This window comes from Seriola aureovittata, chromosome 10 (genome assembly GCF_021018895.1).
Source record: "Seriola aureovittata isolate HTS-2021-v1 ecotype China chromosome 10, ASM2101889v1, whole genome shotgun sequence".
In the NCBI taxonomy this organism is placed as follows: domain Eukaryota; kingdom Metazoa; phylum Chordata; class Actinopteri; order Carangiformes; family Carangidae; genus Seriola; species Seriola aureovittata.
The window spans coordinates 23,675,744-23,701,352 of record NC_079373.1 but is presented as its reverse complement, the minus strand read 5'-3'; the positions used below and the strand labels follow the sequence as shown (position 1 = coordinate 23,701,352).

General features: G+C 39.4%; 2 protein-coding genes across 3 annotated transcripts; both read left to right on the top strand.

Annotated features, from left to right (window-relative positions):
- The first annotated feature begins 56 nt into the window (after window positions 1-56).
- LOC130176412 (DEP domain-containing protein 7-like) lies at window positions 57-7,049 on the top strand. 2 transcript variants are annotated; one of them, XM_056387496.1, is made up of 12 exons: window positions 57-232; window positions 495-680; window positions 873-1,014; window positions 1,127-1,222; window positions 2,015-2,205; window positions 2,602-2,803; window positions 3,091-3,221; window positions 3,476-3,634; window positions 3,819-3,961; window positions 4,142-4,267; window positions 5,481-5,556; window positions 6,567-7,049. In XM_056387496.1, exons 1-12 carry the CDS (start codon window positions 166-168, stop codon window positions 6,776-6,778), a joined length of 1,731 nt encoding a protein of 576 aa, XP_056243471.1. In that variant the 5' UTR covers window positions 57-165; the 3' UTR covers window positions 6,779-7,049. The 2 variants fall into 2 exon arrangements, with proteins under 2 accessions (XP_056243471.1, XP_056243470.1); XM_056387495.1 differs by having other exon boundaries at window positions 3,091-3,224.
- Window positions 7,050-14,803: 7,754 nt separating this feature from the next.
- Window positions 14,804-23,624, top strand: tcp11l1 (t-complex 11, testis-specific-like 1). Its single transcript, XM_056387954.1, has 10 exons — window positions 14,804-15,147; window positions 15,512-15,654; window positions 17,455-17,587; window positions 17,690-17,810; window positions 18,026-18,246; window positions 18,546-18,682; window positions 19,437-19,615; window positions 19,772-19,953; window positions 20,926-21,098; window positions 21,274-23,624. Exons 2-10 carry the CDS (start codon window positions 15,513-15,515, stop codon window positions 21,495-21,497), a joined length of 1,512 nt encoding a protein of 503 aa, XP_056243929.1. The 5' UTR covers window positions 14,804-15,147; window position 15,512; the 3' UTR covers window positions 21,498-23,624.
- The last annotated feature ends 1,985 nt before the right edge of the window (window positions 23,625-25,609 follow it).

Below are 25,609 nucleotides of genomic sequence, written 5' to 3'. Positions count from 1 at the left end.
TGTGATTTAGTGATTGGTGCCATCTAGCGGTTTAAATTGAATATTGCATTGGCCTATGTAGTAAAGACGCTTGTCCTTGGACGTGGTTCCTGCTTGTCTAGCTTTTCTTTTTCTTTTTTTTTTTAAAATCAACTAGAGACGTGTTTTCCCCATCATTTGGCCAGCATGGCTTCAATAAAGGAAAGAGCTGCGGCGTTGAACCTTGCAGAGAAACTGTGTGTGCGTCCTCAAGGTAAGTTAATTAAAGACGCGCTTCATCCAGGTGTTGTGGTTTCTGCAGCTCGTGCAGGCCTGTCCTCGCTCCTGAAAGCTTTCCACGCTGAACACCAAAGGAAAAATAAATCCACTTGTATCATGCTTTTCTCATCCATGCTCTGCTCTGTCCTGTGTTATTTACTGTTTGTCTGTACCCAAACGCTGCACATGTCTGTAAAATAAGAGGCTAGAGACTGAGTTTGTGTTCCTTGGTTCATGTTTCTCTGACTTCCTCTTAGCTCATGGAGTGGCCAGTAAACCATCACAGTCTCCCTCCTTGTGGAGTGGCCTCATCTCCCACCTCAGGTGTTCTGTGAAGGTGAAGCGTCGACGGGTACATCTTAAGTCCCACAGTGACTGTTTCCTGGGCTCAGAGGCCGTTGATGTGGTGGCAGAACATATTAACCACATCATGGATGTAGAGGGTGTGTGTGTGCCAGACAATGGCTTTTATAAATGGTAGCATTCAGTATTATTCCCTCAGATGTTACATCAAATAACTGGGTCATCTGCAGGTTCTATATGACCCAAATCATCCTTTCATTATCCTCTATTTTTATTTATCAATGGACATTCAACAAATTGCTCATCAAACCTTGTGTTTAATTAAACTAAAGGTGCCAACGTGTCACGGGACAAAGTGGTGTGTGTGTGCCAGGCTCTGTTGGACTGCAACATGTTTGAAGCGGTGGGAACCAAAGTATTTGGAAAAGACAAGAAGCAGGATGCCTTTCAGGACAGCAAGAGCGCTCTTTACAGGTGAGACACACACAAAGCGAAAAAGTGAAAACAAAATTGTAGCTGTAATGGATGTGGGCTGTGACTGTTTAATATAGTAGACTTTTATCTGCCTGTAAAATGTTTCTCACAGGTTTGTAAATGTGTCCATGCCTTCAGTGGATGAGCTGGAGAGAGGTCTGCTTGTGAATGGGATCCAAAAACTCTTCTGCAGTGCTCCATCAGACAGGTATGAAGTCTAAATGATGTCACTCTTCATTTGCAGATCCTTATATCTTGTTATATGGAAGTGTTTCTTACAGTCTGAAAATTGGGATCAGGATGAATGAACTCTCAAATTAAAGCCAAAAAGTCTTATGGTTGACTTAATGAAGGCGTGGGAAGAAGAATGTACTTGCAAAATTATCGATGCCACTGTGGTATAATGTTATGTTTAATGTTGATAAATGTGTAGTTAAGAGCCTGAGTGAAATGTTGTTGTTTTAAGAATCTCTTGCAAGTGTTTTCTATATTAAAAAAAGTATGAGCACCGTTTGAAGGAGATGGCTGGTTGGGATTGACATTTAATGTAACAGCCATTTTAGCTAGAACTAGAGGTGGGAAGTATGAATAAAATCTTCTATCCCGGTATACAACTTTTCATGTAATAGTGGTACATATCATGATATAGTATATTTTCTGGAAAATTTGTTTAATATGTTTAGAGATAAAGTTATGATATGAAGGTTGTGATTAAATATCTGACAAAGTACTAAAAATTGATGCAGAAATTCTGTAAAACCAATGTTGCTGTTACAGTCTTGTTCACTGATTAGCAACATTGCCCAGAAAGGACTTTTCCCATCAGAGATATTGATAGGAAAGCTGCCTCTGTGTAAATGATTTAAATCACAACAGGAGGTCAACTCTTTATAGACTCATAGTACCATTTTTTATATATATATATATATATATATATATATATATATATCAAAATGCTTCCCAACGTTGAGCTCTGAATTGTCTATGTTTTGCCCTTCAGGCAGGAAGAGCAGACATGTCCCACTGGGTCACATGTTCAGGTGTCCACCCCTCTCCACTTCACTCAGACATCTACAAAAGCAAACCAGCGGGACACTCATGTCACTGGCAGCCTGTCCGTGAAGGCTGCGGTGGACAATCTGAGTCTGAGTCCCAGCAGAGTGCAGACGGACTCTGTGTTACCACCACCGTGTGAGTCGGCCATGTCATCACAAGTGTGTGTTTCATTGTCTTGTGCCACTTTTGTTTTCTTGTTTTCTTTACCTTTTTAAAGCAGAGATTTCTTTTATTATTTTACACAAATGGTCACAGGGAAAAAATTCCAGCATCATCTCACCTTTAAAAATGGAGCCATGTTGATTGAAAGTCATCTTGATACCTAAAGGTTTCTTTGACCTGTTGAATGCGGCTGATAAACTGATTGAGTTTTACAACATTTGCAGCAGGTGTCTAACAAGTGTTATCATAAACTCTAATCCAGTCCACTGGATTAGGAGATTTTACAATTGTACCATAAATTTGTTGTTTCTTGTTGTTGTTGTTGTTGTTGTTGTTGTTGTTATTTTTTCATTTTGCTCCATTCCACAGTGGTAGAGGAGGTGTGGCAGGAGCAGACCCTGCTCAGGCTGCTAAATCTGGTGGAGCTCCCCCTCCTGGAAGGAGTACTTCAGTGCAGCCAGCCCGCATCGTCTCCCCCGCCATCACACCAGCTGGCTCACAGTAACCCAGACCTGATCTACAGCAGCAACCACCTGGACAGACAGATCCTCAAGGCCTTCAGGGAGACTCAGTATGTTTGGCTCATGCAGCTTGTGACAGATGTGACTGCACGTTTTTACTTTACATGCCTCTGTAGTTGCTTACAGGAGGTTGCTATAAATGCAAGTTAATCTGAAAGTGTCAGACTAAAGAAGTTTACCTGCGATCTCCTCATCTTACTCTCAGCAAAAAAGAGAATAAGCAAATATCCCAGAATGTCTAAATGCCTTTCTGACAAACACAAGCTCTTTCTTATCTCTAATTTGACAGCAATATAGTGTGTTTATTATAATCCAATCAGATTCTTTTATGTCTCAGGGAAGATGAATGGCTGTGTGCAGCTCTGGACTGCCTGGACTTCCTCTCGGATCAGCCTGTGGTGGAGCTGAGCCGGGAGCTGCCTCACTGTTTCCCTCAAGATCAGGAGAGCTGTGACCAAGTCCCAGCTGGTAGCAGTACCCAATATGGAGGCGAATGCTTGGATGGGTGCCAGTGGGGCAGATTAGTCATCCCTGTTTGAGCTTTTAGTCATGGTTTGATTCTGTGTGACTGTTTTTGTTTATTCAGCTTGTGGGGGTTGTTGTTTTTTTTACATGCAGTAGACAGCCTGGTTTACTTAAAGTGGCGTTAACTAATGTGCACAACATAAATGTCCATTTCTGTACGTCTGGCTCTAGTGCTAGTCTCTGACTTCTGTGTCCAGGCCACGACAGTGATGAGCCTCGTCTCTCCCAGAGCGGCTTGGCCCAGTGTAAGCTGCTGCTGTACAGGACCCTGGTGAAACACTACAGCCACACAGACAGACCTCCGCTGCTGCCGCAACACCTGACTGACATCGTCACGGCCATCACTGACCTGCTGGGTAAGAACCAGGACTGTGGCTCAGATACTGTGTTTTCTCACAGGAAAAAGCTGATTTTATCACATAGATTCACATTGTTCAGTTGTGAGTGAACCAGGGGGTGGTAATAAAAACCTGTCTCTCTACCCAAGTTGCTCAATAACAACAACATTACTTAATGTTTGTGTCTCTCTTGCCTTTCCAGTGAATGCTAAGTTAGACAAGGCTCTTGAGGCTCTGCAGCTGTGCTTGAAGTTGCTGCCACCCAGCTGCAGAGATGAGCTGCGCAGGCTGCTTACATTCATGTCTCTGGCAGCTGATCCACAAGGGATAAAAGTGGATAAAGAGGTGAGATCTGGTGACTAAATGTTAATAATGGATAATGCGTTTTTTAAAATATCAATAGGAAGAATTTGTGGACGATGAAAGTCATCGTTATGATGCAGCATGAAAAGGGGACATCAGCTGTTCTGCTTGGTTTCTCTTCTGTAATTTCTCATTTTTAAAATGTGCTGTTGAACCTTTTAGATGGAAAACAGATTAGCAGTGAACAGGTCTTTCTCCAGAGTGATCATCAACAGCAAGGCTCTTTCAAAGGAGAAAGAGGACCTGATTTTGTGCTTCATGCTCAGCAACATCAAGGAAATCTTCAAGGTAAAGAGACACTGTGAGAGCAGTTCCCAAACACTTCCCAAACAAACCATGGTTCTTTAGATTTACACTGCAGCCATTGAGCATTGCACTTGCTAAAGACAGATTTTTAAAAGAATAATTAATCCAATTAATCCTAAATTTCCCAAAATGTAACGAATAGCATTTTTTTCATTAATCCCTCCCTGCATGTAAACAACCACTTTTTCAAACTCCACAATTTTGTGTTCTGAAATTGTATCTCCTGCACCCAAGTTGAGATAACCCTGCTGACATCAGTATGACATCATCAGGGTGTTGTGTTGTGAGTTTCCCCAGTGGTCACTGCTCTTTCAAAATGATCTAGTGCAAACAAGCAGTGTTGAGAACTTGTCAGACCCCTTTAGTAGTTTTTACAAGTCAAGATCAAAATCACAGCACAGTCATTCTCTTTAATTCATGTGTAAGGAGATTTTGCCAGATGCCTCATGGTTTATAAAATCAGGATTTTAGCAGTGCGGAGCAGCAGCTTGGAAATGGCTTTATTGGGAGTTTAGCCGTATTAAGACACTGTATATATGAGCACAGAGAGTAGGAGAGAAGCAAACGGATAAAGGGCTGAAACCGGCTGATACTAGACAGAATGCAAATAGCCTACAACGCCATCCAGCCATATACTAGGTTTTGACCTGGTCCTGACGAACCTCTTTCAGAGCCACACAAGACATGACAAATATTTTAACAAGCTGAGTATCACTGCAATGTTATGTAAACTGACCTTTATGTATAAAATTTACAGAGTACCCCTTTAAGTAAATAAAGGCCCAAACTCTCTTCTAATGAAAATTCAGTCATTAAAGTTAAACCTAACAGCTTGAGTTCTTTCAAAAACTGCAAAACAGAGTCTGGTCCCAACAGTTTATCACAAGGTTAACTGTGATTTTGCTTTATTGGTTTGACAATGACTTTAAAGCGTTTGTTCAAGTCTTGACATTCGTTGGTGCTCATGACTCATTGTTGCGTAAACAAATTGGTCAAATTGAGTTGCAAAATATAGTTTAGAAATTGCCATGTGACATTTGTGTAAGGGTTTCGGTGAAAGTGATAAATAGGAACTTGAATGGAAAAGACTGCCAATTTTTTTTTTTTTTTTTTTTTTTAACGTACTTTAATCGACAAACCAATTTCTGCAATTCAATCATTTCCCACCAAGATGTATTTTTTCTTTTTGCTCCAGATACCAGGAGCTCTGCACAAAGGAGTGAGTGACAAGCTGGCCAGCCTGGTGCATGGGACACAGCCCGATGTGACTGGTAAATGACTTTAATAATAACAGCAGCATAAAAACAGCAGGGTCCAACATAAAACAAGAGTATTAAAGAGTATTAAAAGCCAGTTCATGTTGGGGCATCGTACTGTAGAAAGCTTACCGTCTAACTGGGTTGTAGCTGTTGCTGTACAGCCAAGAAAGATATGGTATCCAATTTAAAATTTTTCACTCTTTCACAATAAGCTTTTATTCACATCAATGTGACAGATTTCACATCTGTGCTTGAGGTTTTAGATCCACTCAACTATCAGGGAATTCACAGATCATTGTGGCTCCGTGTGTCCTCGTTACAAGATGTGTATTGTCTAAATATTCTGAAGTCACCCATCGTTTCCTTGGTGTTTCAGCTGATATTGTCATTACATTGCAATGCCAACATGCGTCTAGTTTAATTTGTCTCCATGGAGACAAAAAGTCTGGAATTACAGAAGCAGAAGTGCGTCAGTTTTCTTCTACATAGAATATTTGACTTATCTTTTTTTTTGTTGAATATTTTTGTAAAGTAGGTGGATCCAATCAATTTATCACACATTTGTAGAAATCGCAGACAATTTGAAAGATGTATTTTATGCATTCAAAATTGCCAAATGTATCACATTTAAAGAACTTGGAGTGCAGAGATAAAATAAAAATAATTAAATCTAAAACATTTTACATTGTTCATTTATTGGACATAATATTGTTATTGATCTGATAATTTATTGCCGGCTAACAGGAAGATATTTTGTTCACCTCTAAATTACACTTTTAGTATAAATCTGAAATTATTGTTGTATACTGTATAGGCAAATGCTTGCAGTGTAACAACTTCATGAGGTGAAGGTATCTCAGTGTTTTTTTTTGTTTTGTTTTTTTTTGGTCTCTAAGCGGCCAAAAAAATGTTGCATCTTTTAACGTTCCAGCAGTTGCTTCTTTGCACTGTTAATAGAAATAATGAATATGGCATCTCCAGGTTAACCCTGTGTTATTTTCTGTCGTCTTAATGTCCTCCAGGCTCTTTGTTTAGTCAGCAGGTTTCCAGCAGGATTTACACTGACTCTACAAAGAAGACCACCAACCAGGAACTACGGGCTCTCTTAAACAGCATCCATGGGGACACAAAGATCTCAGCCAAGGAGAGAAAGCACCGACTCAGACAGTTTAACCAATCCCACCCAGAGATATTTAACCAGTACTTTGGCGACTCTGCTCTTAGTGTGCTGTAGGTTTGTGAAGCCAGTGATATATAGGCCCTTAACCTGTGTGTCTGATATCTTCAGCTGTCCATTTCAGAGGAGGTTTTGACTCTTACAGTTTTGGTTAATAGCTGGCCACTTAGACACAAGCTAACTGATTTAAAATAAATGTTTGTAAATGACATTATATCTTAGAAACGTGTAAAGATACAAATGGGAAAGACCCCTACAGCATAAGATTAAACTTGTATGCTCGTATTTGCTTTATTATTGAACAAAATAAATAAACAGATGACATATTCTTGGCTGTCTTTCTCTTGAATATAAATATGAAACATAAATATTCCTGTGATTAAGCCTGAACATGTATGTTTTTATGGATATGACGGTTGAAGCAAAACAAATGGAATAGAAAAGAAGAGGTCAATGTTAGCATTTTCTCAGTTTGTGGATACACATTAATGTTTATCCTGTTCCTCGATGCTCCCAGTCTCAGTATTTGTGTATATGAATTTTTATAATGCAAATTTTATAAAATGTGGAGTGATGGACAGTGTTGCAAAGAAGTGTCTTTTGTCTGTGCTCAAATTTGAAAAATTTTGAGTGCAATATTTGCTTAACCCAGCAAACTTCAGTGACATCTAAATTTAAGTTTGTGAATTAGATAGAAAGTTTTCAAAATTACGCTTTATAACTTGTGGGGACCCTGTAGCATTAGATTTTGACCGTTTCCTCCTAGACGTAAAAACCGCACTCTCTTGACTAACTGGTGCATTTACACAAATGTTTATTTCTGTACACTAGCCCTGTTAGATTTACCAATACATTTAAAAAAAATTTAGTTGAATAATTTGAAAATTAATTGCATTTTTACGGAAGCCTAGAACGGCCATGCCTCTTTTTTTTATTAGTTATATAGTTTTTTTTCCTCTTTTTTTGGCACTGTTTTCTCGTTATAACGACTTATTATTTCGTTATCTTGATATAACAAAGATCATGTTCTCGTGATAACGAATTAATTATTTCGTTATCTCGATATAACGAAAGTCAGGTGTGATGATTGTGTGCTGGACTGGACCGGACCATCCTCATTTCAGCCCACGAGCTGCCACCGGCTGCTTCAGCTAAGGTAACGTTAACGTTAACAATATTTATTTAACCGGATGTTATGTGTATACTACGGAAGCAGAGAACGGCCATGCCCCTTTTGAGGATGGTCCGATCCAGCACACAATCGTCACACCTGACCTTCGTTATATCGAGATAACGAAATAATAAGTCGTTATAACGAGAAAACAGTGCACAAATAAAGAAAAAAAACAGTGCAAAAATAAAAAAGGGGCATGGCCGTTCTCGGCTTCCGTACATATTAAATTACTGTATAACTTCATAAGTAATTCTGGCAAAGTCTTGTGATAAATGAAACAAAATCCTAACTAACAAAGAAATATTAAATGTTGAGAAGTCTTATGCCTGATTTCCACCGGTAACGTCAGCGCCGCGGTCACCGCAGCCAAACGCTGCCACTCTAATCAATGTAAATATTTCCACCAGAAGCACCACGACGCGTCTCAGCAGCGGCTCACCGCGCCGCAGCCCTATCAATCCGTAGCAGTTCTATTTTTGACGCTCCCGTTGCTAAATCGCGTCAAGCTCAACAGAGCAGATCGCACCAGACAGGAAGTCAGACACAGTAAAAGTAAAACACTTCCGCCCCCTTTCAAAATAAAACAACACGCACGTCATCTAACTTCTCATCAACATTACTTCATGAACGTTACCAGTGTTACCAGGACAACGGTCAATTGATCAAAGTGGCGACATCAAAAGCTGTCGCCACTCTGTTAATATCAACCGCTCTGGGGGTCGGGCAAGATGGCGACCGCGACAGACACGTTTTTATACTGCTGAGCGGTGTTTCGGATTTCTATCCCTTACTTTCAACATTTGACTCTTAATATGTTGCACTAAGTATCATGAACAGAGTATTAACAATCTCTCAGCCTCTTAAAATACTGTCTCTTTGCTGAACTAATTTTCTTTTTTGCCGACCGAACCGCATCACTGCTTTGCTAATAACAGCTACTTCGTGGATCCTCAACTTTCATCAACATGAAGCCGATTGAACAAGGGGCGAAACGTAAAGAAAAGGAGCCTACTGTCCAGAGAGAAGGTATGATTTTTGGAGTGCCTTTAAATGCTCACTCTACACCGGCAAGCTCTTCAGCTACCAGTGCATCTGCTGCAGCTACTTCGGCTAACACTGAGCACAACTACGCTTCCTCTGGGACACATGCTAGTTACCATGATGCTGATCTCGTGCCCCTACCTGAATCTGCCCCTGATACACCCTGTAAGCCGGACAAAAAAAAAGCAAAGAGCAGAGATATCTTTAGCAGACTTGCAAAACAACATTGTTGCCGCTATTAATGTGCGTGCAGATAATCTGGAAGGCATGATCACCAAAAATGCAGTAAGCATTGAAGCCCTGAAAAAGTCCATTGATTTCGCCTTTGCAGAAGTTGAGTCACTTAAGACTGATATGAAAGAGGTCAAAATTGCTAATGAAAAACATGACCAGCAAATAACAGAACTGCAACTTAAGCTTAATGAAGCTGAAAGATATGGACGGAGATGGAACCTCAGACTCCATGGTGTCCCAGAAAGTAACCCAGAAGATATCAAGGCCAAGGTTATCAACATCTGTTGTGCTGTGGTTCCTGACTCTCAGCAGAAAATCTCAGCTGACATTGACATCGTCCACCGCCTGGGAAGAAACCAAGGGACAACAAACAGGCCCAGGACAACTATTATCCGCTTCACAAACAGATCTACGAGAGACCTTCTGTGGAGGACGGCCAAAAAGAGTGAATACCTCAAAAACAACAAACTGAAGTTCGCTGAAGATCTGACGGCTGATGACAAAGCAATACGAAACAAACTGTGGCCTGTGATTGAAGCCGCAAGGAAAGAACAAAAGAAGGCACATTTTGCAGGTACCCGTGTCATCATCGATGGAAAGGAGGTACGTCCTGAACAACTTCATCGGCTCCAGATGGACAAATAATTTGCTGGGTGACATGATACCGTCTCTGGCTTGATTCTGCGACATGAATGATGGTGAGGATTCTTCTGAGGAGTGGAGGGAGGAAAAAGAAAGAGAGACCCTAATTATACATATCTACAAGGAGGTGCATTGATTTATCGTTATCCTTTTTCCTGGATTATATATTTTTTGGCTTTTTAAAAAGAAAAAAAGTATTTATTTTGTTAACCTATTTTATTTGTTATTTGGCCTCCTAGTTATTGACTTTCTGGTCACTTGACTCTTTATTGCACTCTGCTCTAAATACTATTCATGTGATTCGGCAGACTACATACTTCTGAAGATTTAAATTTAAGTTGAAGGTGATACGTTATAAACTACATTATTATTATAGCAATGGGAAACAAAAAAGACAGTAGTGGATAAAAAAAAAAAAAAAAAAAAAGTTTTTTTTTTTTTTTTTCTAATATTTGAGAAATATTTTGTACACTTATTTTTCCCTCCTTCTCAAATCTATGAAGCCACTTTTTACTGATATTATCTACCTCACAAGGAGATTGTTTAACATTATATTATACAATTCTATTATTTTCTGTTAAGGGATAGAAATTACTCTATTTTCTTCTAGTACTTGAGATTTTCTACTTGTTCTAGTACTTCTTTGTTACATTGTCTCTTTCAGTTTTTTCTCTTAACGCCAGGGGGTTGAGACAGAATGTCAAACGAAAAGCTTTATTTCTTTTTGCAAAACAACAAAAAACTGATTTTTCTTTTTTTCAAGAGACACATTCAGTTAAAAATGATACTCAATTATGGAAAGCACAGTGGGGTAATGATGTTTGGTTATCGCATGGCACAGAAAGAGCAGCAGGTACTGCTACTTTGAAGAATTCCTTTACTGGGGCCATTTTACACTCTGACGGTGATCCTAAAGGTCATTTTTTTATTTTGGTTATTAACATCAATGATACTGTAATCTTGCTAGTTAACTTGTATGGGTACAACTTGAAATGTGAAAATGATATATTACTTGATGTTTTAGAATCCCGTTTTTTGCTTTGGCTTTCTAAATATCCAAACGCAATGATAATGATGGGCGGGGACTTCAATATTGCTCTGGATGGTCTTCAAGATAAATGGCCTCCAAGGACCAATTATTCTTTAGCTTCTAATTTGAAACAATTTATGAATAAATTCAATTTAAGTGATGTATGGAGACAGAAAAATCCTGATGTGAACTCATACACTTGGAGCAACAAAGCACGTACTAGATTATCACGCATAGACTTTTGGTTGGTTTCTAACAGTTTTGATAGTAATGTTATTAATGTCAATGTCCTCACTACTCCTTTAACAGACCACAAAGCAATTTCAATACAAGTCTCTCTAAGTCCCAGTATTCCCCGTAAAGGTTCATATTGGAAACTGAACAGCTCCATTCTAAAACACGATGCCGTATCTAAAACTGTCCACTCATTAATTGAACGCTTTTGGCTTAAATCTTTATTTGAAAAAAAATTTAGTAGTAATTGGGAGCTGTTGAAGTTTGAGCTGTCAAAATTCTTAAGAGCATATGGAAGTTCGGTCGCTAAAGCTAAAAAAGTTGAAGAAGAAAATTTAATCTCAGAAATAACGTCAATAACTGAAAAAGCACCTGGAAATTTATCTGAAAGTGAACATCAACACTTAATCAACCTGCAAAACAAATTGGATGACATCTATAAGCTGAAAGCTGAAGGGGCCTTTGTGAGGAGTAGGAGAAAATGGTTGGAGGAAGGGGAGCAGAACTCTGCTTATTTTTTTCGACTTGAAAAATCTCGTGCCAAAAATAACACAATACAAAAATTAAACATTGATGGAGACATTACAGATGACCCTCAAAAAATAGCTAAATATTGTTCAAATTTTTATACTAAACTCTATGAATCAAAGTATAATGAGGAACCAACCTGTCAATTTTTGGGATCTCTTACAGAAAGTAAATTAATCAACACTGAATTTAAAGAATCTTGTGACGAACCACTTTCACTGCAAGAAATTATTTCTGCTATTGAAAACCTCAAGCCTAATAAGTCTCCAGGCACAGATGGTTTTACCTCTGAGTTCTATAAAGCTTTCTCCGAACAACTTGCACCCTTCCTCCATGGTCTTTTTATAGAATGTATAGACAAGGAATCCCTTCCTCCTACTCTGACCCAAGGTCTCATAACTTTAATACCAAAACCAAAAAAAGATTTACTCCTTATTGATAACTGGCGTCCAATTTGCTTACTTAATAATGATTATAAGATATTTGCATTGATATTTGCTAAAAGATTAAAAGCTGTGTTGGACCACATAATTGACGAGACTCAATCCGGTTTTATGAAAAACAGACATATCTCCAACAATATCAGATTAGTACTTGACTTAATTGATTATTCAGATTTATGCTCTGATGACAGTTTCATCCTTTTTTTAGATTTTTACAAGGCGTTCGACACAATTGAACATAAATTCATATTTCATGCTCTGGAGAAGTTTGGCTTTGGCTCGTATTTTAGCAGTGCCATCAAGACTATGTATACAAATGGAAACTGTTCAATCAAATTGCATGCTGGTACTTCTCCTCGTTTCTTTCTTAAACGCGGGGTCAGGCAGGGATGCCCCATATCGCCTTATCTTTTTCTAATCTGTACTCAGCTACTCACTGACTATATAAAGCTTAGTCCAGTTAAAGGTATCTCAATTGCGGGCAATGAAGTTATCATCAGCCAGCTGGCTGATGATACAACATTATTTTTGCGAGATCTGTCTCAGATACCTTTATCTATTGATCTGATAAATACTTTTTCTGCTGCGTCTGGACTTTGCTTGAATATAAAGAAATGTGAATTGCTTGCTCTCAAACAATGTGACATCCCTTCTATTTGTAATATACCAGTAAAAGACACTGTCACTTATTTAGGAATCAACATCTCTAAAGATAGAGAATCCAGATGCAGTTTGAATTTTGACTTGATTATTGACAAAACCCAGAAGAAATTGAACCAATGGCTACAGAGAGATTTATCATTGAAAGGTAGAATTTTACTAACCAAAGCTGAAGGAATATCCCGACTTACATATGCTGCTTTGTCTCTTGATGTTAACAAAAGGGTCTCAAAAGATATTGACAAGATGTTGTTTAATTTTATATGGAGAAACAAAACCCACTATATTAAAAAATCAGTAATCATGAACTCATATGATAAGGGTGGCCTCAACTTTTTGGACTTTTATACCTTAAATAATACTTTCAAAATAAATTGGCTAAAACAATTCATTAAAAACCCTTTTTCAATATGGAACTTCATACCAAATTTTATTTTTTCTAAATTAGGAGGCTTAAATTTCTTTTTGCTATGTAATTATGATGTTGAAAAAATCCCCTCAAAATTATCTTACTTTCATAAACAGATGCTTCTTTCCTGGTCTTTGATTTACAAACATAACTTTTCCCCACACAGATATTACATATGGAACAATAAAGACATCGTATACAGAAAAAAATCTTTATTTTACCCCGTTTGGTTTTCTCACGACATACTGTTAGTTCGTCAGTTGTTTAATCAAGATGGATCACTAATGTCATATGAAGAATTTATCTCGAAATATAGCATCTTAATCCCTATTAATGAATTTAATACTGTTATAAATGCAATCCCTGATGGGGTAATTATGTTATTAAAAAATACAGCAGGACACAATCCAACTTTAATACAGACTGATCCATCCAAACTTGAAATTGGTCAAATTTGTTTTTCATCAATACGAAATAATAATCATCGTATACGTTCTTTATTTCAAAAAGATGTCGTATCAATTCCTTATGTGGTATCTTATTGGAACTCCTTTATTAATAACCTTAATTGGAAAAAAATTTGGAATTTGTCAGCTAAATTTTTGATAAACAATAAAGCGAAAGAAGTATCCTTTAAATTGATTCATAGATTTTACCCAACAAAAATGTTTCTACAACGATTCAAAAGAGATATTGATGTTAATTGCTCTTTTTGTGAAGGACACCCTGAGGATATTTTTCATTTATTCTGGTCTTGCCCCTTTTCCACCAAATTATGGATGGATATTTGTGATTTAATTTCTACTTGTATTTTACCACACTTTTCCTTTTGCTTTGAACATGTATTGTTTGGCTTCATTGACTATCCACCAACAAAAAAAGGACATTTTTATGTAATTAATCTGATCATATATTTGGCAAAATGGCATATCCATAAATGCAGATACACTGCCCAAAAACCACTCTTTTCTATTTTTAACAATGAGGTCAAACAATATTTAAAAACCATTAATTACTCCACTAATAAGAAAGCTATTAAAACTATTTCCATGTGTGCTCTCTTTGATATATTTTTGTAATACCTCTGTAATATTCTATTTCTTTTATATATTTGTAACCCCCTGGAGATTTGTATTGTTTTGTATGTCTCAATAAACTTGTAAAAAAAAAAAAAAATCAACCGCTCTGCACTGTATCAAGAGCAACGATCTCGCGTACGTTCCGTATTCTCGCGTGAATACGGCTCGCTCGTAAGGCAGCGCTGCGCTGCCGTAACACGTTCGGTGGGGATTGACGCCGGGCTGAGGACGCAGCAAAACCGCGACGCTGACGTTCTGCGGCACTGACGGCCCTGGTGGAAATCCAGGGTTACGCCGAACAAAAGCAATATAGTGAAATTGGCTTATAGCGCCACCACGCGGTCAGTTGATGTAGTTTTGGTTGCCTCGGTAATGTGATACCTTGACCCGCTGTGTGATGAATAGCTGCTGTGGGTGCTACTTATTTTTAGAGCAGACGTATAAAGCAGATGGGCTTTGAATATTCAGATCAATTACCAGAGGTTTTCTACCACCTTCTTGTTCGGGGACCCCTTGGAGGTATATTTGTGTGTGTGTGTGTGTGTGTGTGTGTGTGTGTGTGTGTGTGTGTGTGTGTGTCTGTGTCTATGTGTGTGTGTCTGTGTGTCTGTGTGCGGGTGGGGGCTCGCCCGTTACGTCACGTTAACCCCACCCAAACAAGGAAGAGCCGCTCGGGTTAGCAGCAGCAACCCTTCAGAGGAGGGCTGCGACGTAAATAATCTCGAGGTTTCCGGGATGAAACAATGCTCTCCCTCAGTTGAAGACGGTGTCAGGCAGCGATGACGTTATGAATAAATTTGTGAGCGTTATAATTTCGCTTTAACCGGGTCATGAAGGAGTAGCTGTGTCATAAGGCTTTGTTATTGTTGTTGACAGTCGAGGACTAAAGCTAACGTTAGATAAGTTGAGCTCCAGCTAACCCACGTCTTTCCTCGGGGCTGCCGACTACAAGGTTAGTAACGTTGCCGCAGATAAGGCTGTGAAGACAGCGACAGTACCATGAGGCTTTGTTTTGTTTACCTTTATGGTGTTCACCACCTCGGTCTTAGCATCGCACTGGCACATTGTACACCCCCCCACCCCACCTCTCTACCGGTCTAGATGATGTCATCATCTGTGAACAACAACAAACCTGCATCTCTTCTGTTTGTACTGTTACATGAAATCCCCTCACTTTACACATACTGCATGACTAGCTAGAAAGATCACTGTCACAGCTGTGACATAGCATCTTATTACACTCTTGACAGACTTTCAACACTTGAGGTTCACTGCAGATTGGAGCTTTAACAGGTCTTCTGTTCTGCAAACTCTAGCATGCCAAAGGAGGCAGACCACCTTGAGGATGGAGGAGACAAGGAGTCGAAGGAGGAGAGCACGCAGGGGACTTCTCAGGAGACAGTGAGGAAGAGAGTCCGGGCAGATACTCCGAGCCGGCATGCAGAGGACTCTCCACAAGGTGAGGAGCAGGCTTTAACTATTAATATAATAATTAAAACACATGCAGGCAACCACCATATACACATGTAGATAATTGATGTCTTTAGAGGTGGGAATACAAGGTACAGCTTCCTCCAGGTGTGGCCTTTTAAGCCTTAGTTGATCTGTGACTTTGAGGGTTGGACACTCATAAACCTCTGATTCTTTGAGTGTCAGCTAAGAGCTATAGAAAAAATATATGTAATTGTGGCATGTGCAATCGTTTTGGCACTACATGTAAAACACTGACAACTTCCTGAACTTATTAGGCCTTTATTCACTCATTAGGATTTTAAGAAAAAAAAAAATAACATTAACAATTCCACATCTGATGAATTCTCTGAATTTGCTATTCACTTCAAGATCACCAAAATATGTCATTTGCCCAGGGGTGCCCACACATTTTCATAAAACTATGTGAGAATGTCTCAAAGAAATATTGTCAAGAAGACAGCACCCTGGGTTAACATCATAGGCCTGAGGTTAGGACACAGCTGTTGCACAGCTGTTTCCTTACTGAATTCTAGACGTGGACTTGAAGTGCGAAGGTTCAGCTGGGATCCAATCTGCTCCTTATCACATACTGTAACTGGCCAGCTCAGTTCCCCAGTCTCTCCTCAGCAGTCCTTTATTAACACAAACATGAACTTCGATGGGAACACAAACAATCCTCCTTTTGTACGGTTGAGAAGAAATATGACTGTTGTAGTTAGTACAAAAAAAAAACAGCTTCACATGAACGTTCCTTCAGGGGTTGGCAAATAAATTCTTCCTGTCTGCAGTTCTTAACTCTTTATTGACACTGCCCCTCCAATTCTCATCTTGTCATCACTTTAACACGTCCCACTCCGACCTGACGGCTAGTAAGAGCAGGTACACACAGAGGATGTCCAGCAGGTGTGAATGCAGATTTTGTGACGTCACACCTCTGTGGTGTACAGCTGTTTCCCTCTCAGATCCACTAGCTATAAGTAAATGGCAGTTCACAGTAAAGTGATTATTAGTTTTGATATCATAATTTCTAGCATGGCAGAAATCCCCATCCATGAGTTTAGTCCAGTATGGAGTATGAGGCTTACAGTCAAAGTCAGCTTTCATAGCCTCAGTTTGGGTCATGTTTCAAGGCTTGTGTTGGCACATCTGCCAAAGCTTAGAACACATGAATAAAAAAACTTATTCCACAGCCAGAAACCAAACAAATTCTAGCAGTGCAATTAAAAGTAGACACTTTTTTGGACAGTTATTCCTAATGATTATAATTACCCATATGAGATGTATAGTGCAGGAACATTGTCAGTTTTGATTTAGAAAAAGTGTCATTGTCTCATTTTGCCACTTCAGTATTTTCTGCTTGACAGATGAAGACATTATAAATGTCTTTGGGAAACTGTGACTTCTTGTTCATGCTCAGAGTTATAAATTGGATTATATTTGATGAGCAAAACTAGACATTTTGCTTCAGGCAGGTGTGCTGAACAGCGTTCTTTGTGTGTACGCTGACAGCGGGAGAACTAGAGCGGATTAACACATCTTGTCTTTGGTACTGTCTGTGGCTGCTTGCATACATTCACACTAAATCCACTTGGAAGTAAGAGATAATGCGCTTTGTTTGAAGATTTGTTAAAATCCAGTTTGTTGTCAGTGCAACGGCTCTTTTTCTTATTTTCTCAACTAAAAGAAACTTCGGGTTTCTAGCTTTTGGACTTAAGTACATACTGATGTGTGTAATTTTGTTGGAATGAAAATATGTTTTCTAAAATGGATTTTCCATCCCTCACAGCCAGCCCTCCCAGGTTTGTCTCTGTGGAGGAGCTGATGGAGACGGCTAAAAGAGTCACCAACATGGCTTTGGCTCATGAAATTATGATCAACCAGGCTTTTCAAGTCAAACCTGCAGAACCTCCTGAAGGAAGGTGAGAATTTAATTCAGTGCTGTAACTGTCACTTGAGTGCTTGTTTTTGAATGAGCTCTTTTCTCCTGTAAAAGTAACAGAACATCCTTTGCCCCTGTACAGTTTGGAGCGCAGAGTGAAGGAGATTATGCACAAAGCATTCTGGGATTGTTTGGAAACACAGTTGATGGAGGAGCCACCATCTTATGGACACGCCATCAAACTACTCGCTGAGATCAAAGAGGTGAAGCAGGGGGGTTTTATTTTATTCAGGAACTAAACCGATCCCGATGACCTTCCCAAGTGGCACATCGTGTAGAAGTTTGTATTTTGAGAAGGTCACAGGAGCAGGACTTCACTGTACAGCGATATTCAGTACAATATCCATCCCTCCCCAATTCATCCTGACTTTCCTTTCCTGCCTGTTCTTCAATCATCCCGTTTTCTCTGCTTATCCAGACACTGCTGTCTTTCTTGCTCCCGGGCCACGGTCGTCAGCGCTCCCGTATCGAGGAGGTCCTGGACCTGCCTCTAATCCAGCAACAGGCTGAGAATGGAGCTCTAGACATCGGTCGACTGTCCCAGTTCATCGTTGGGATGATGGGCTCGCTGTGCGCCCCCTGCAGAGACGAGGACATCAATAAGCTAAAGGAGAATACAGATATTGTGCCACTGCTCAAGTAAGCCAAGAGACAAGAGAGGGACTATTATTAGCTCTGCATGTTCCAGGCTTTAGTTTATTTTTAGTGTGTAATTTCATTCCAATCCATTACAGCGCAGAAGTCAGCTTGTTCTGGAGTGATGTTAACTTTGAGAATGATAAGAGGCAAACTAGCAGGTCCCCAATCTTAATGCAGACTTAATGAGGGGACATTGAAATGCCACTCAGCTCGACTTTTAGACATTTAAGAGACGGTACCGTTTCATTAAAATTGTTTACATTTTCCCATCCCCCCCCCCCCCCCCCCCCCCCCCACAGGGCGATATTCTCAGTTCTGGACCTGATGAAGGTAGACATGGCTAACTTTGCCGTGAGCAGCATCAGGCCTCATCTGATGCAGCAGTCTGTTGAGTATGAGAGGAACAAGTTCCAGGAGTTTCTTGAGACACAACCAAGTAAGGGGGCTTTCCTCGACTGAATAAGTGATGTATTGTATTCTTTATGCTGCCAGCGTGACATGTTGGGCTGGAGCACATGGTTGGATCTAAAGTTAAGCAAGGAGCTTCATAATAATCAGTCTTTAAAATTAACAACTGATGAAATAACTACGTGTCATGTGAAAGGGGTCAATTGTAGTTACAAACCCACAGAGAATTACCACCTAACTATGCAGCGCCCTCTGCCCCACAGAGCATTTTAACTTCTTTTATCTAGTGTTTTTGTTTTCTGAATCACAAACTCTGCTCTTATCAACCTCATTTCCGGCAGCAGCAGGCGTCTTTTAGTAAAAAAAAAAAAAGCTCTGATAAACCCACTGTACAATACCAGTCCAGCACCAAATGGCAAAGTTAGCATCCGGCTAGTGAACATTTAGCAGCTAAAATGTCGGATAATTCCGTCAGTAATGGGTGTAAACCACAACAAGAGCTGGAGGGAGAGTACAACTTTAATTAAGCAGCATACATTGCTGTGTTACATTTCTGTACACACAGAAAAATAACTGAAATATTAAAACTGTGCAAATTAGTGCAGGCAGTACTAATAAGTGGAATGAATGAAATGTCTTTTTAAATTTGTCCTATCCTTTCAGTAAAAAGGTGAAATCAAAGAATGTTTTAACCTGCTGAGCAATGGGGGGGAAACAAACAATCCACTGTGAGTAGTGATGAGTAATGATGTAAATAATTAAAATGTTCCTTTGTTCTTTAGATGCCTTAGACTTCACTGAGAAGTGGCTTGAGGACACAGTGAAAAGCCTGAGAGAGGGTGGGGTGGATGGCTCTAGTGCTGCCTCGTCTGAACCTCCCTCACTCCTCCCCCTTAATGTCCATAATCAGGCCTATCTACGTCTGCTGAGGTGGGACCACGCCTCAGACCCCTTCCCAGAGGTACACAACTTTAACCCTGAAGCCTATCACTGGGTCTTATGTTAGTTGTATTCTTTCTTTTTTTAGCATGTTCTCCACTTGGGGTTATAAAACGATCAAGTCTTGTGTTTGTATCTGCCACCTTAATCTGTATTAATCTTCTCCTCTCCTAAATAGACCATGTTGATGGACCAGGTTCGGTTCCAGGAGATGCAGCATGAGGCTGATCGGTTAGTTCTTCTCTCCGCCCTGCTCCTCATCGTCTACACTACAACAGGGGAGGCCATCTCAGGCCTGCCGGGACTGATGGAGACTCTGAAAAACACCATCAACATTATGCTTGCTGACATGCACACGCCGTGAGTACAAGTACTTCCACAGCAAACCATCACACGTATGTGAGGGTTACCTTTCAATTCATTATGTTTCAGACCACTCTCGACTGATTGATGACTGATGAGGGGCAGCCCTTAATATGGTGAACCCTCCATGCAAACAATCAATGGAGGATTAGGGTGAGGATGTAGTGGTACGAATGTGACGGAGCCGTTTGACTGGGGGTCTTTAATCTTTGACTTGCATGAAAAAAATGCACTGCCTTGGGGTTAGATTGAATTATTCTGGCATGTCCTGATTGGCCATAAGCTGACACATACACTGTAACTCCAGCTTCCCTGGTTTGAACCCGGCCATTTTTTGCCACACGTCATCCTTTTATGTAATTATATATTCTTTTAAAATTGTGCCTGTGTGGTCTGCAGAAAACGGCTGTTAAGACTGTCTCAGTCTGAATGCGACAGCACTTTGAGTATATTTTGGTAAAGCAGAGGTTTCCTACTTTTAAATTCCCAGGTCTTTAAAGCAGCAATAATCAATGTAATCAATAGTGGCTCACATGAATAAATGTGATGCTGAGGGGGGTTGCTTGTGAATAATCCACAGCTAATTATCACCCAACTCACCTCAACTCTGCAGAGCATTTTAGCTTCATTTAGCTCATTGTTTTGGTTTTCTGGTTCGCAAACTTTACTTATTTTAAGATACAGCGGGCAGCTATTTTCTGCTGGCTACAGAACATTATGGAGCTTTTAGCGGTTAGAGAGTTGGATACCTTCTTCGGTTGTTGGTTGAGACCAGAGTAAATATTGGATAGTAAATTGCTTTTTCTTCTTCTCCCTATTATTATTATTTTTTGCAATATTTTGCTAACCCGTTTCGAGTGGTCTAAACTTGTAATGCAGTTTTAATGTGTAATGCAATGTTGCAATGCAGTTTTTACAACTCATAGTTGTGTCGCTACACTAACAAATCCTTCTCTTGCCTGTCCTAAGGTCTTTCAGTGCACAGGAGGCCTTAGCGACCATCGGAGAGAAACTGTGTGTTGAGCTAAGTCAGTGTCTAAGCCAACATGGCTACTCTCCATTCTCTGCTAACCGAAAGAGCATTCTGAAGGGACAGATCTCAGCCACCATCCAACCAGACAACACAGTCCGCAAGCTAATGGGTAAAACACTGGCACTTTTCAAAATACATTAAAATAACTTATATAATATACCTTATAATACACTTATGATGACTCAGGGTTAGGAGCTCAGCCAATAGCATGTGACTGGCTGTGGTTTATGCACACGTATCTTTTGGCAATGACAGAGAATTCCTCTCCTCTCCTCTCCTGTCAGAGTCTCGGGTTCAGACCTATCTCCTGGCTTCCCTGGAGTTCAGTCAACATAAGACCCCTCCTCCTCTCCCAGGAGGTCTGTCTCCGGTCAGCAGGGAGCTGAAGGAGCTCGCTGTTCACTTCAGTCGCCTTGTCACCTACAACAAGCTGGTCTTCTCCCCATTCTACCAAAAAATTCTCCAGAAAATACTGACGGCAGGGGAGAGTCCTGGCACAGAGATGTAAACACTACAATGTGGATTAATAATGATGTGGACGGCTGTCTGTAGTTTCCCTTCACTAATAACATTTAAGATTTAGAGAGAGAAGTCGAGGAAGCTGATCTGTAATCAGTGGGTAAAGCCAGCCCCCAAGAGCGTGCACCTCAAACTGACATAATCAAAAAAACACTGGCTACCATCTCAGTTGCATTAACTCACAGTGTTGCTTATTTGATAAATCTCAGGCCTCATAATTGTGACCTCACGGTAGTTTCCCTGCATAAACTTGTGGTCAGTATTACTAGCAAGGCCGGGTACCATTCAGTAGTTTGATACCCCAGCCAGTACAATAACTGGGTTTTAGTACAAATACTAGAACAAGACTTAGTGTTATAGTTACCATACTCTGCATAATATAAACATATTTCTTTTTACTAAAAAACTATGGCTAGGTACGGTATGAACAAAACCATAAAGTAAACTCTAGGATATGTAATGAAAGATTAGGTCAACAAGAAAAGGATCAGGGCCTTCATTTATCAAGTGTCTCAGAGTAAGAAATCAGTCCTCACTGGCCAACAATTTTCAGACTGAAGCATATTCTGTCCTGCTTTTGAGTCAATAAGCATTTTATCAATGTTCCTAACCCAGGAAACCGCTCCTATCTCTGCCAGTATTTAGGAGAGGCACAGAGGTGTCCCAACCTGTCAGGAGCTGCCAGGAGGAGATTCAGACAGAGACATACGGGCACATTCCATTCATGGAGAGAAAACTTTGAAATACTTGATGACAATGGGAAAGCGTCTCTGCGTGAATTACAACCAACTACTTCTGCAGTAATAATTAAAGCTGTGATTACTCAGCAGCACCTCAGATACAGTAAAATACAGATTCATTTATTTCCCCAACACACTGTGTGAAGTATTGGCAAAACCAGCTGCAAATTTCTGGTTTATTTATTTATTTACTCATGTATTTATTTATATTTGGAAGGGCCATGATATTTCAGAAACGTGTTCATTTTGTTACACTTACCAAGAAGTGGCAGAGATTTAAGTCATTTCTTAGATTTAAAAAATTGATAAAATTGTCTTATTCTGAAGAAAGTAGGACCAAATATACATTGCACATATAATTTTTGACCAGAAGTGATTCCCTACACCCAGACACTTGATAAATAAAAATCCTAACTAAGTATTCAGTAACAGCTTTCAGAGTTTAATCAATACTCAAAAAAGATGTGGCAGTTGTGTGGGATATCAAGTTACAGAGAATAAACAAGACAACAGATGCTTCCTTTTTACTGCAATTGTAGGAAAATGCTGAGACAGTGGATACAAAGACTCTTTACACAGTTTCATTTTTTTCTTAGGCTTGAAATCAAATGATTCTTATTTGGGTTTATCAGATTTACTTTGTTAGAGTAAGAGAAAAACTAGAAGGGCACTCAGAGAGCACAGACCTCCACCAAGGCCATTGTCAAACAGCATGCACCAGATTTCAGAGAAAAAAAAAAATCAAATTCATAGTAAATGATCCAATCTGCCCCAAAATTTTATGGGTTCTCTCCTGGCCCATGACCCATACCTATAGCAAGACGATGCAGTGTCTAAATGTTATCACTAAATTCCTAAAAAGTCAGTAGTGCGGTCCTTATCTCAATTTGTGAATTACCACTTCAGTGTAGGTTCAACTTTTTAAACTTTATTTTCACACAGATTCAGGAACACAAAGGGTGTGTAGACTTTTTATATCCACTGTATGTATACAAATAAGATGAATGTAACCAGACCAGAATAGATTCCACCGAGGGGAAGCCAGACCGGTGTTATGGACCAACTTGAACTGTTTAATTGTTTCTTCGTTTTTTTAAATTAACTTCACTTATTTATAACATTTCTGATGATTTATAAGATGTTTAGAATATTACTTCTGACAAACACTTTGCTTTGCTTTTGAATCTGACATTTCTGATGTATATTTTAATTTAATCATAATTATAGTGGTTGTAACATTTCATCACTCCTTCAGGCAGAATTACATTGCTTGTTCCCCAAATGAATAACATGTTCACTGACAACACATCAACTCCACTTATTTGTCTCTGAATGTTCATCCAACATACCAATAAAGCACTGTTTGTCCCACACAACAGAGTCATTCTTTGTCTACTCCATCTTAAACTAAGGCTTAGTCCTGAGAAATGTCAGAGAGCTAGGTGAAACTGGGTAATACATTTTATGATGGTGATCTTGTAGGCTTATGATGTCCCCACTACTTCACATGAAAACAAGCATCGCCTGAAAACAACTCAAGGACCAATGATTAAAATTTCTATTGAGCTGTTCGCCTGGAATACACACATGAGAAGGCAGGAGGCGCTAGATCTTCAATTAACAATCTGATATTGCTGGAAATTGTATTACAGTAATAATAGATACAATGTGTTAAATAATTATGAATTATTACTAGACTTCAACTCCACACTGGCATGAATTAGTGACTTTTATTGGCAACAACATAAGACTGAAACAATGAAAAATTCTTGGATCACTTATGTAAGGTCCTAGGAGTTTTTTTTTTTTATCTTTGTGAATTCACTTGAGCATGCAGAGAACCATATAACAATTATAACAAAGGAAATAGCAAAAACATGATAATTAGAAAAACACTGTATAATGGAGAAGGCCTCATTATGTCCTCATCTAATGCTCCATTATCAGACCAGGCAGATAACTGACAGAGTTCAATAAAGACCTCAGGCTCGAATAGTTTTTCACTCATTTAACAAACAGTAAAACATGAGTACATTTCAATCGTACATTTGAAAATTGCTATTCTTATAGTGGTCTATACTTTACTACTACTACTACTACTACTACTCCGACTCTCACTAGGCTACTTATATTTCCTTACAAGCATACATATCAGTTTCTCTGAAACAACATAACATCCTGTTGAGCATTCAAACTTATCTAAACCACCAATAATCAAGTGTGTGAAGCTGATCAATTTACACACCCTTTAAGATCTTAGTTAAGCTAACTGGAGCATACATAAAAATAGTGCTCGATAAAATGAACCTTGTAAATGTGTTGTGCAGACAAAGTATAATGTCTTCACCACGGAGAGACAAGTGATTAACTGCATGCTTATTGCAGTCACCATGCTGCTAAGTGGAGGCATTTCTCACACTTGCCCACAGGGGGGCGCAGGATCACCCTGAATGACACTAACACAGCCCTTTTTGTTTAGACATTTTGACATGTCACAGTAGGAAGAGCACATATGTAAATAATAAAAATTTAACTAGAAAATTCCTGAAGAAATGTTGAATGTGCCTGCTGCTTATCACACACATTTCAATCTCAACAGAGGACGTTACTTTGAGTTTCATCCATGTTGTAGAGAATTATCCTAACTCTGATCTCAGTCACTGCAGGTATCCCTCAAAAGGCTCTTTGAAACTGTGAGGACTGGCCAAAGTGACCTCACAATGATGGTTTCAAACCTAAATTTGTCCCCACATCTATAGCAAGACATGTATACACACATGTACATGCCCTAATAGAAGTTGATCTGCAATAAAGCTACTATTTCTCCTACTAGAACAGAACAACATGGACAATAGTAAAAAAAAAAAAATGCCCTGAGTTAACCAGTCTCATTAGCCAATCACAGTCAATGTGTGAAAGTGTTGATTTACCTTGGAATTGCTCTCATACCTGTCTTGGAATTGCTCTCATACCTGTCTTAAAAGACTAAGAGTTAATGAGTCCAATTAACCAATCAGAATCAGCTTTGCCCATTTCTGCCCAGTAACTGTCAGTAACACCTGCTGAGACACCGGTTGCTATGGTGACTGTGGCAACCACAATCCCCCCTGTCTCCCCAGGCAGACAATAGCTTTTAAGATGAAACTTGTGTTTGAAAATTGGATCTCAGAGTGGAAACTGCAAGTCCTATTGAAAAGATCACCTCACCACAGCCATCCCAAGGCTTCAATAAAGAGATTGATATCTTTCATGTGTACCTATAGTTTAAGGTTGAGGTTTTATCACAGTTTAGAAATTCCCCTCAACTCTGTTGAGGGCAAGATCTTGAGAATTCAGTTTAACATGGGTGTCTATGGGAGCT

What these genes read in the sequence shown, in the direction of transcription:
- LOC130176412 (XM_056387495.1), top strand. Translation starts at nt 166, where the DNA reads ATGGCTTCAATAAAGGAAAGAGCTGCGGCGTTGAACCTTGCAGAGAAA. An exon ending in TGCAGTGCTCCATCAGACAG is followed by an intron (nt 1,223 to 2,014) that starts GTATGAAGTCTA and finishes TTTGCCCTTCAG; the next exon opens with GCAGGAAGAGCAGACATGTC. An exon ending in CTCTGTGTTACCACCACCGT is followed by an intron (nt 2,206 to 2,601) that starts GTGAGTCGGCCA and finishes TCCATTCCACAG; the next exon opens with TGGTAGAGGAGGTGTGGCAG.
- tcp11l1 (XM_056387954.1), top strand. Translation starts at nt 15,513, where the DNA reads ATGCCAAAGGAGGCAGACCACCTTGAGGATGGAGGAGACAAGGAGTCG. An exon ending in TGCAGAGGACTCTCCACAAG is followed by an intron (nt 15,655 to 17,454) that starts GTGAGGAGCAGG and finishes CATCCCTCACAG; the next exon opens with CCAGCCCTCCCAGGTTTGTC. An exon ending in TACTCGCTGAGATCAAAGAG is followed by an intron (nt 17,811 to 18,025) that starts GTGAAGCAGGGG and finishes CTGCTTATCCAG; the next exon opens with ACACTGCTGTCTTTCTTGCT.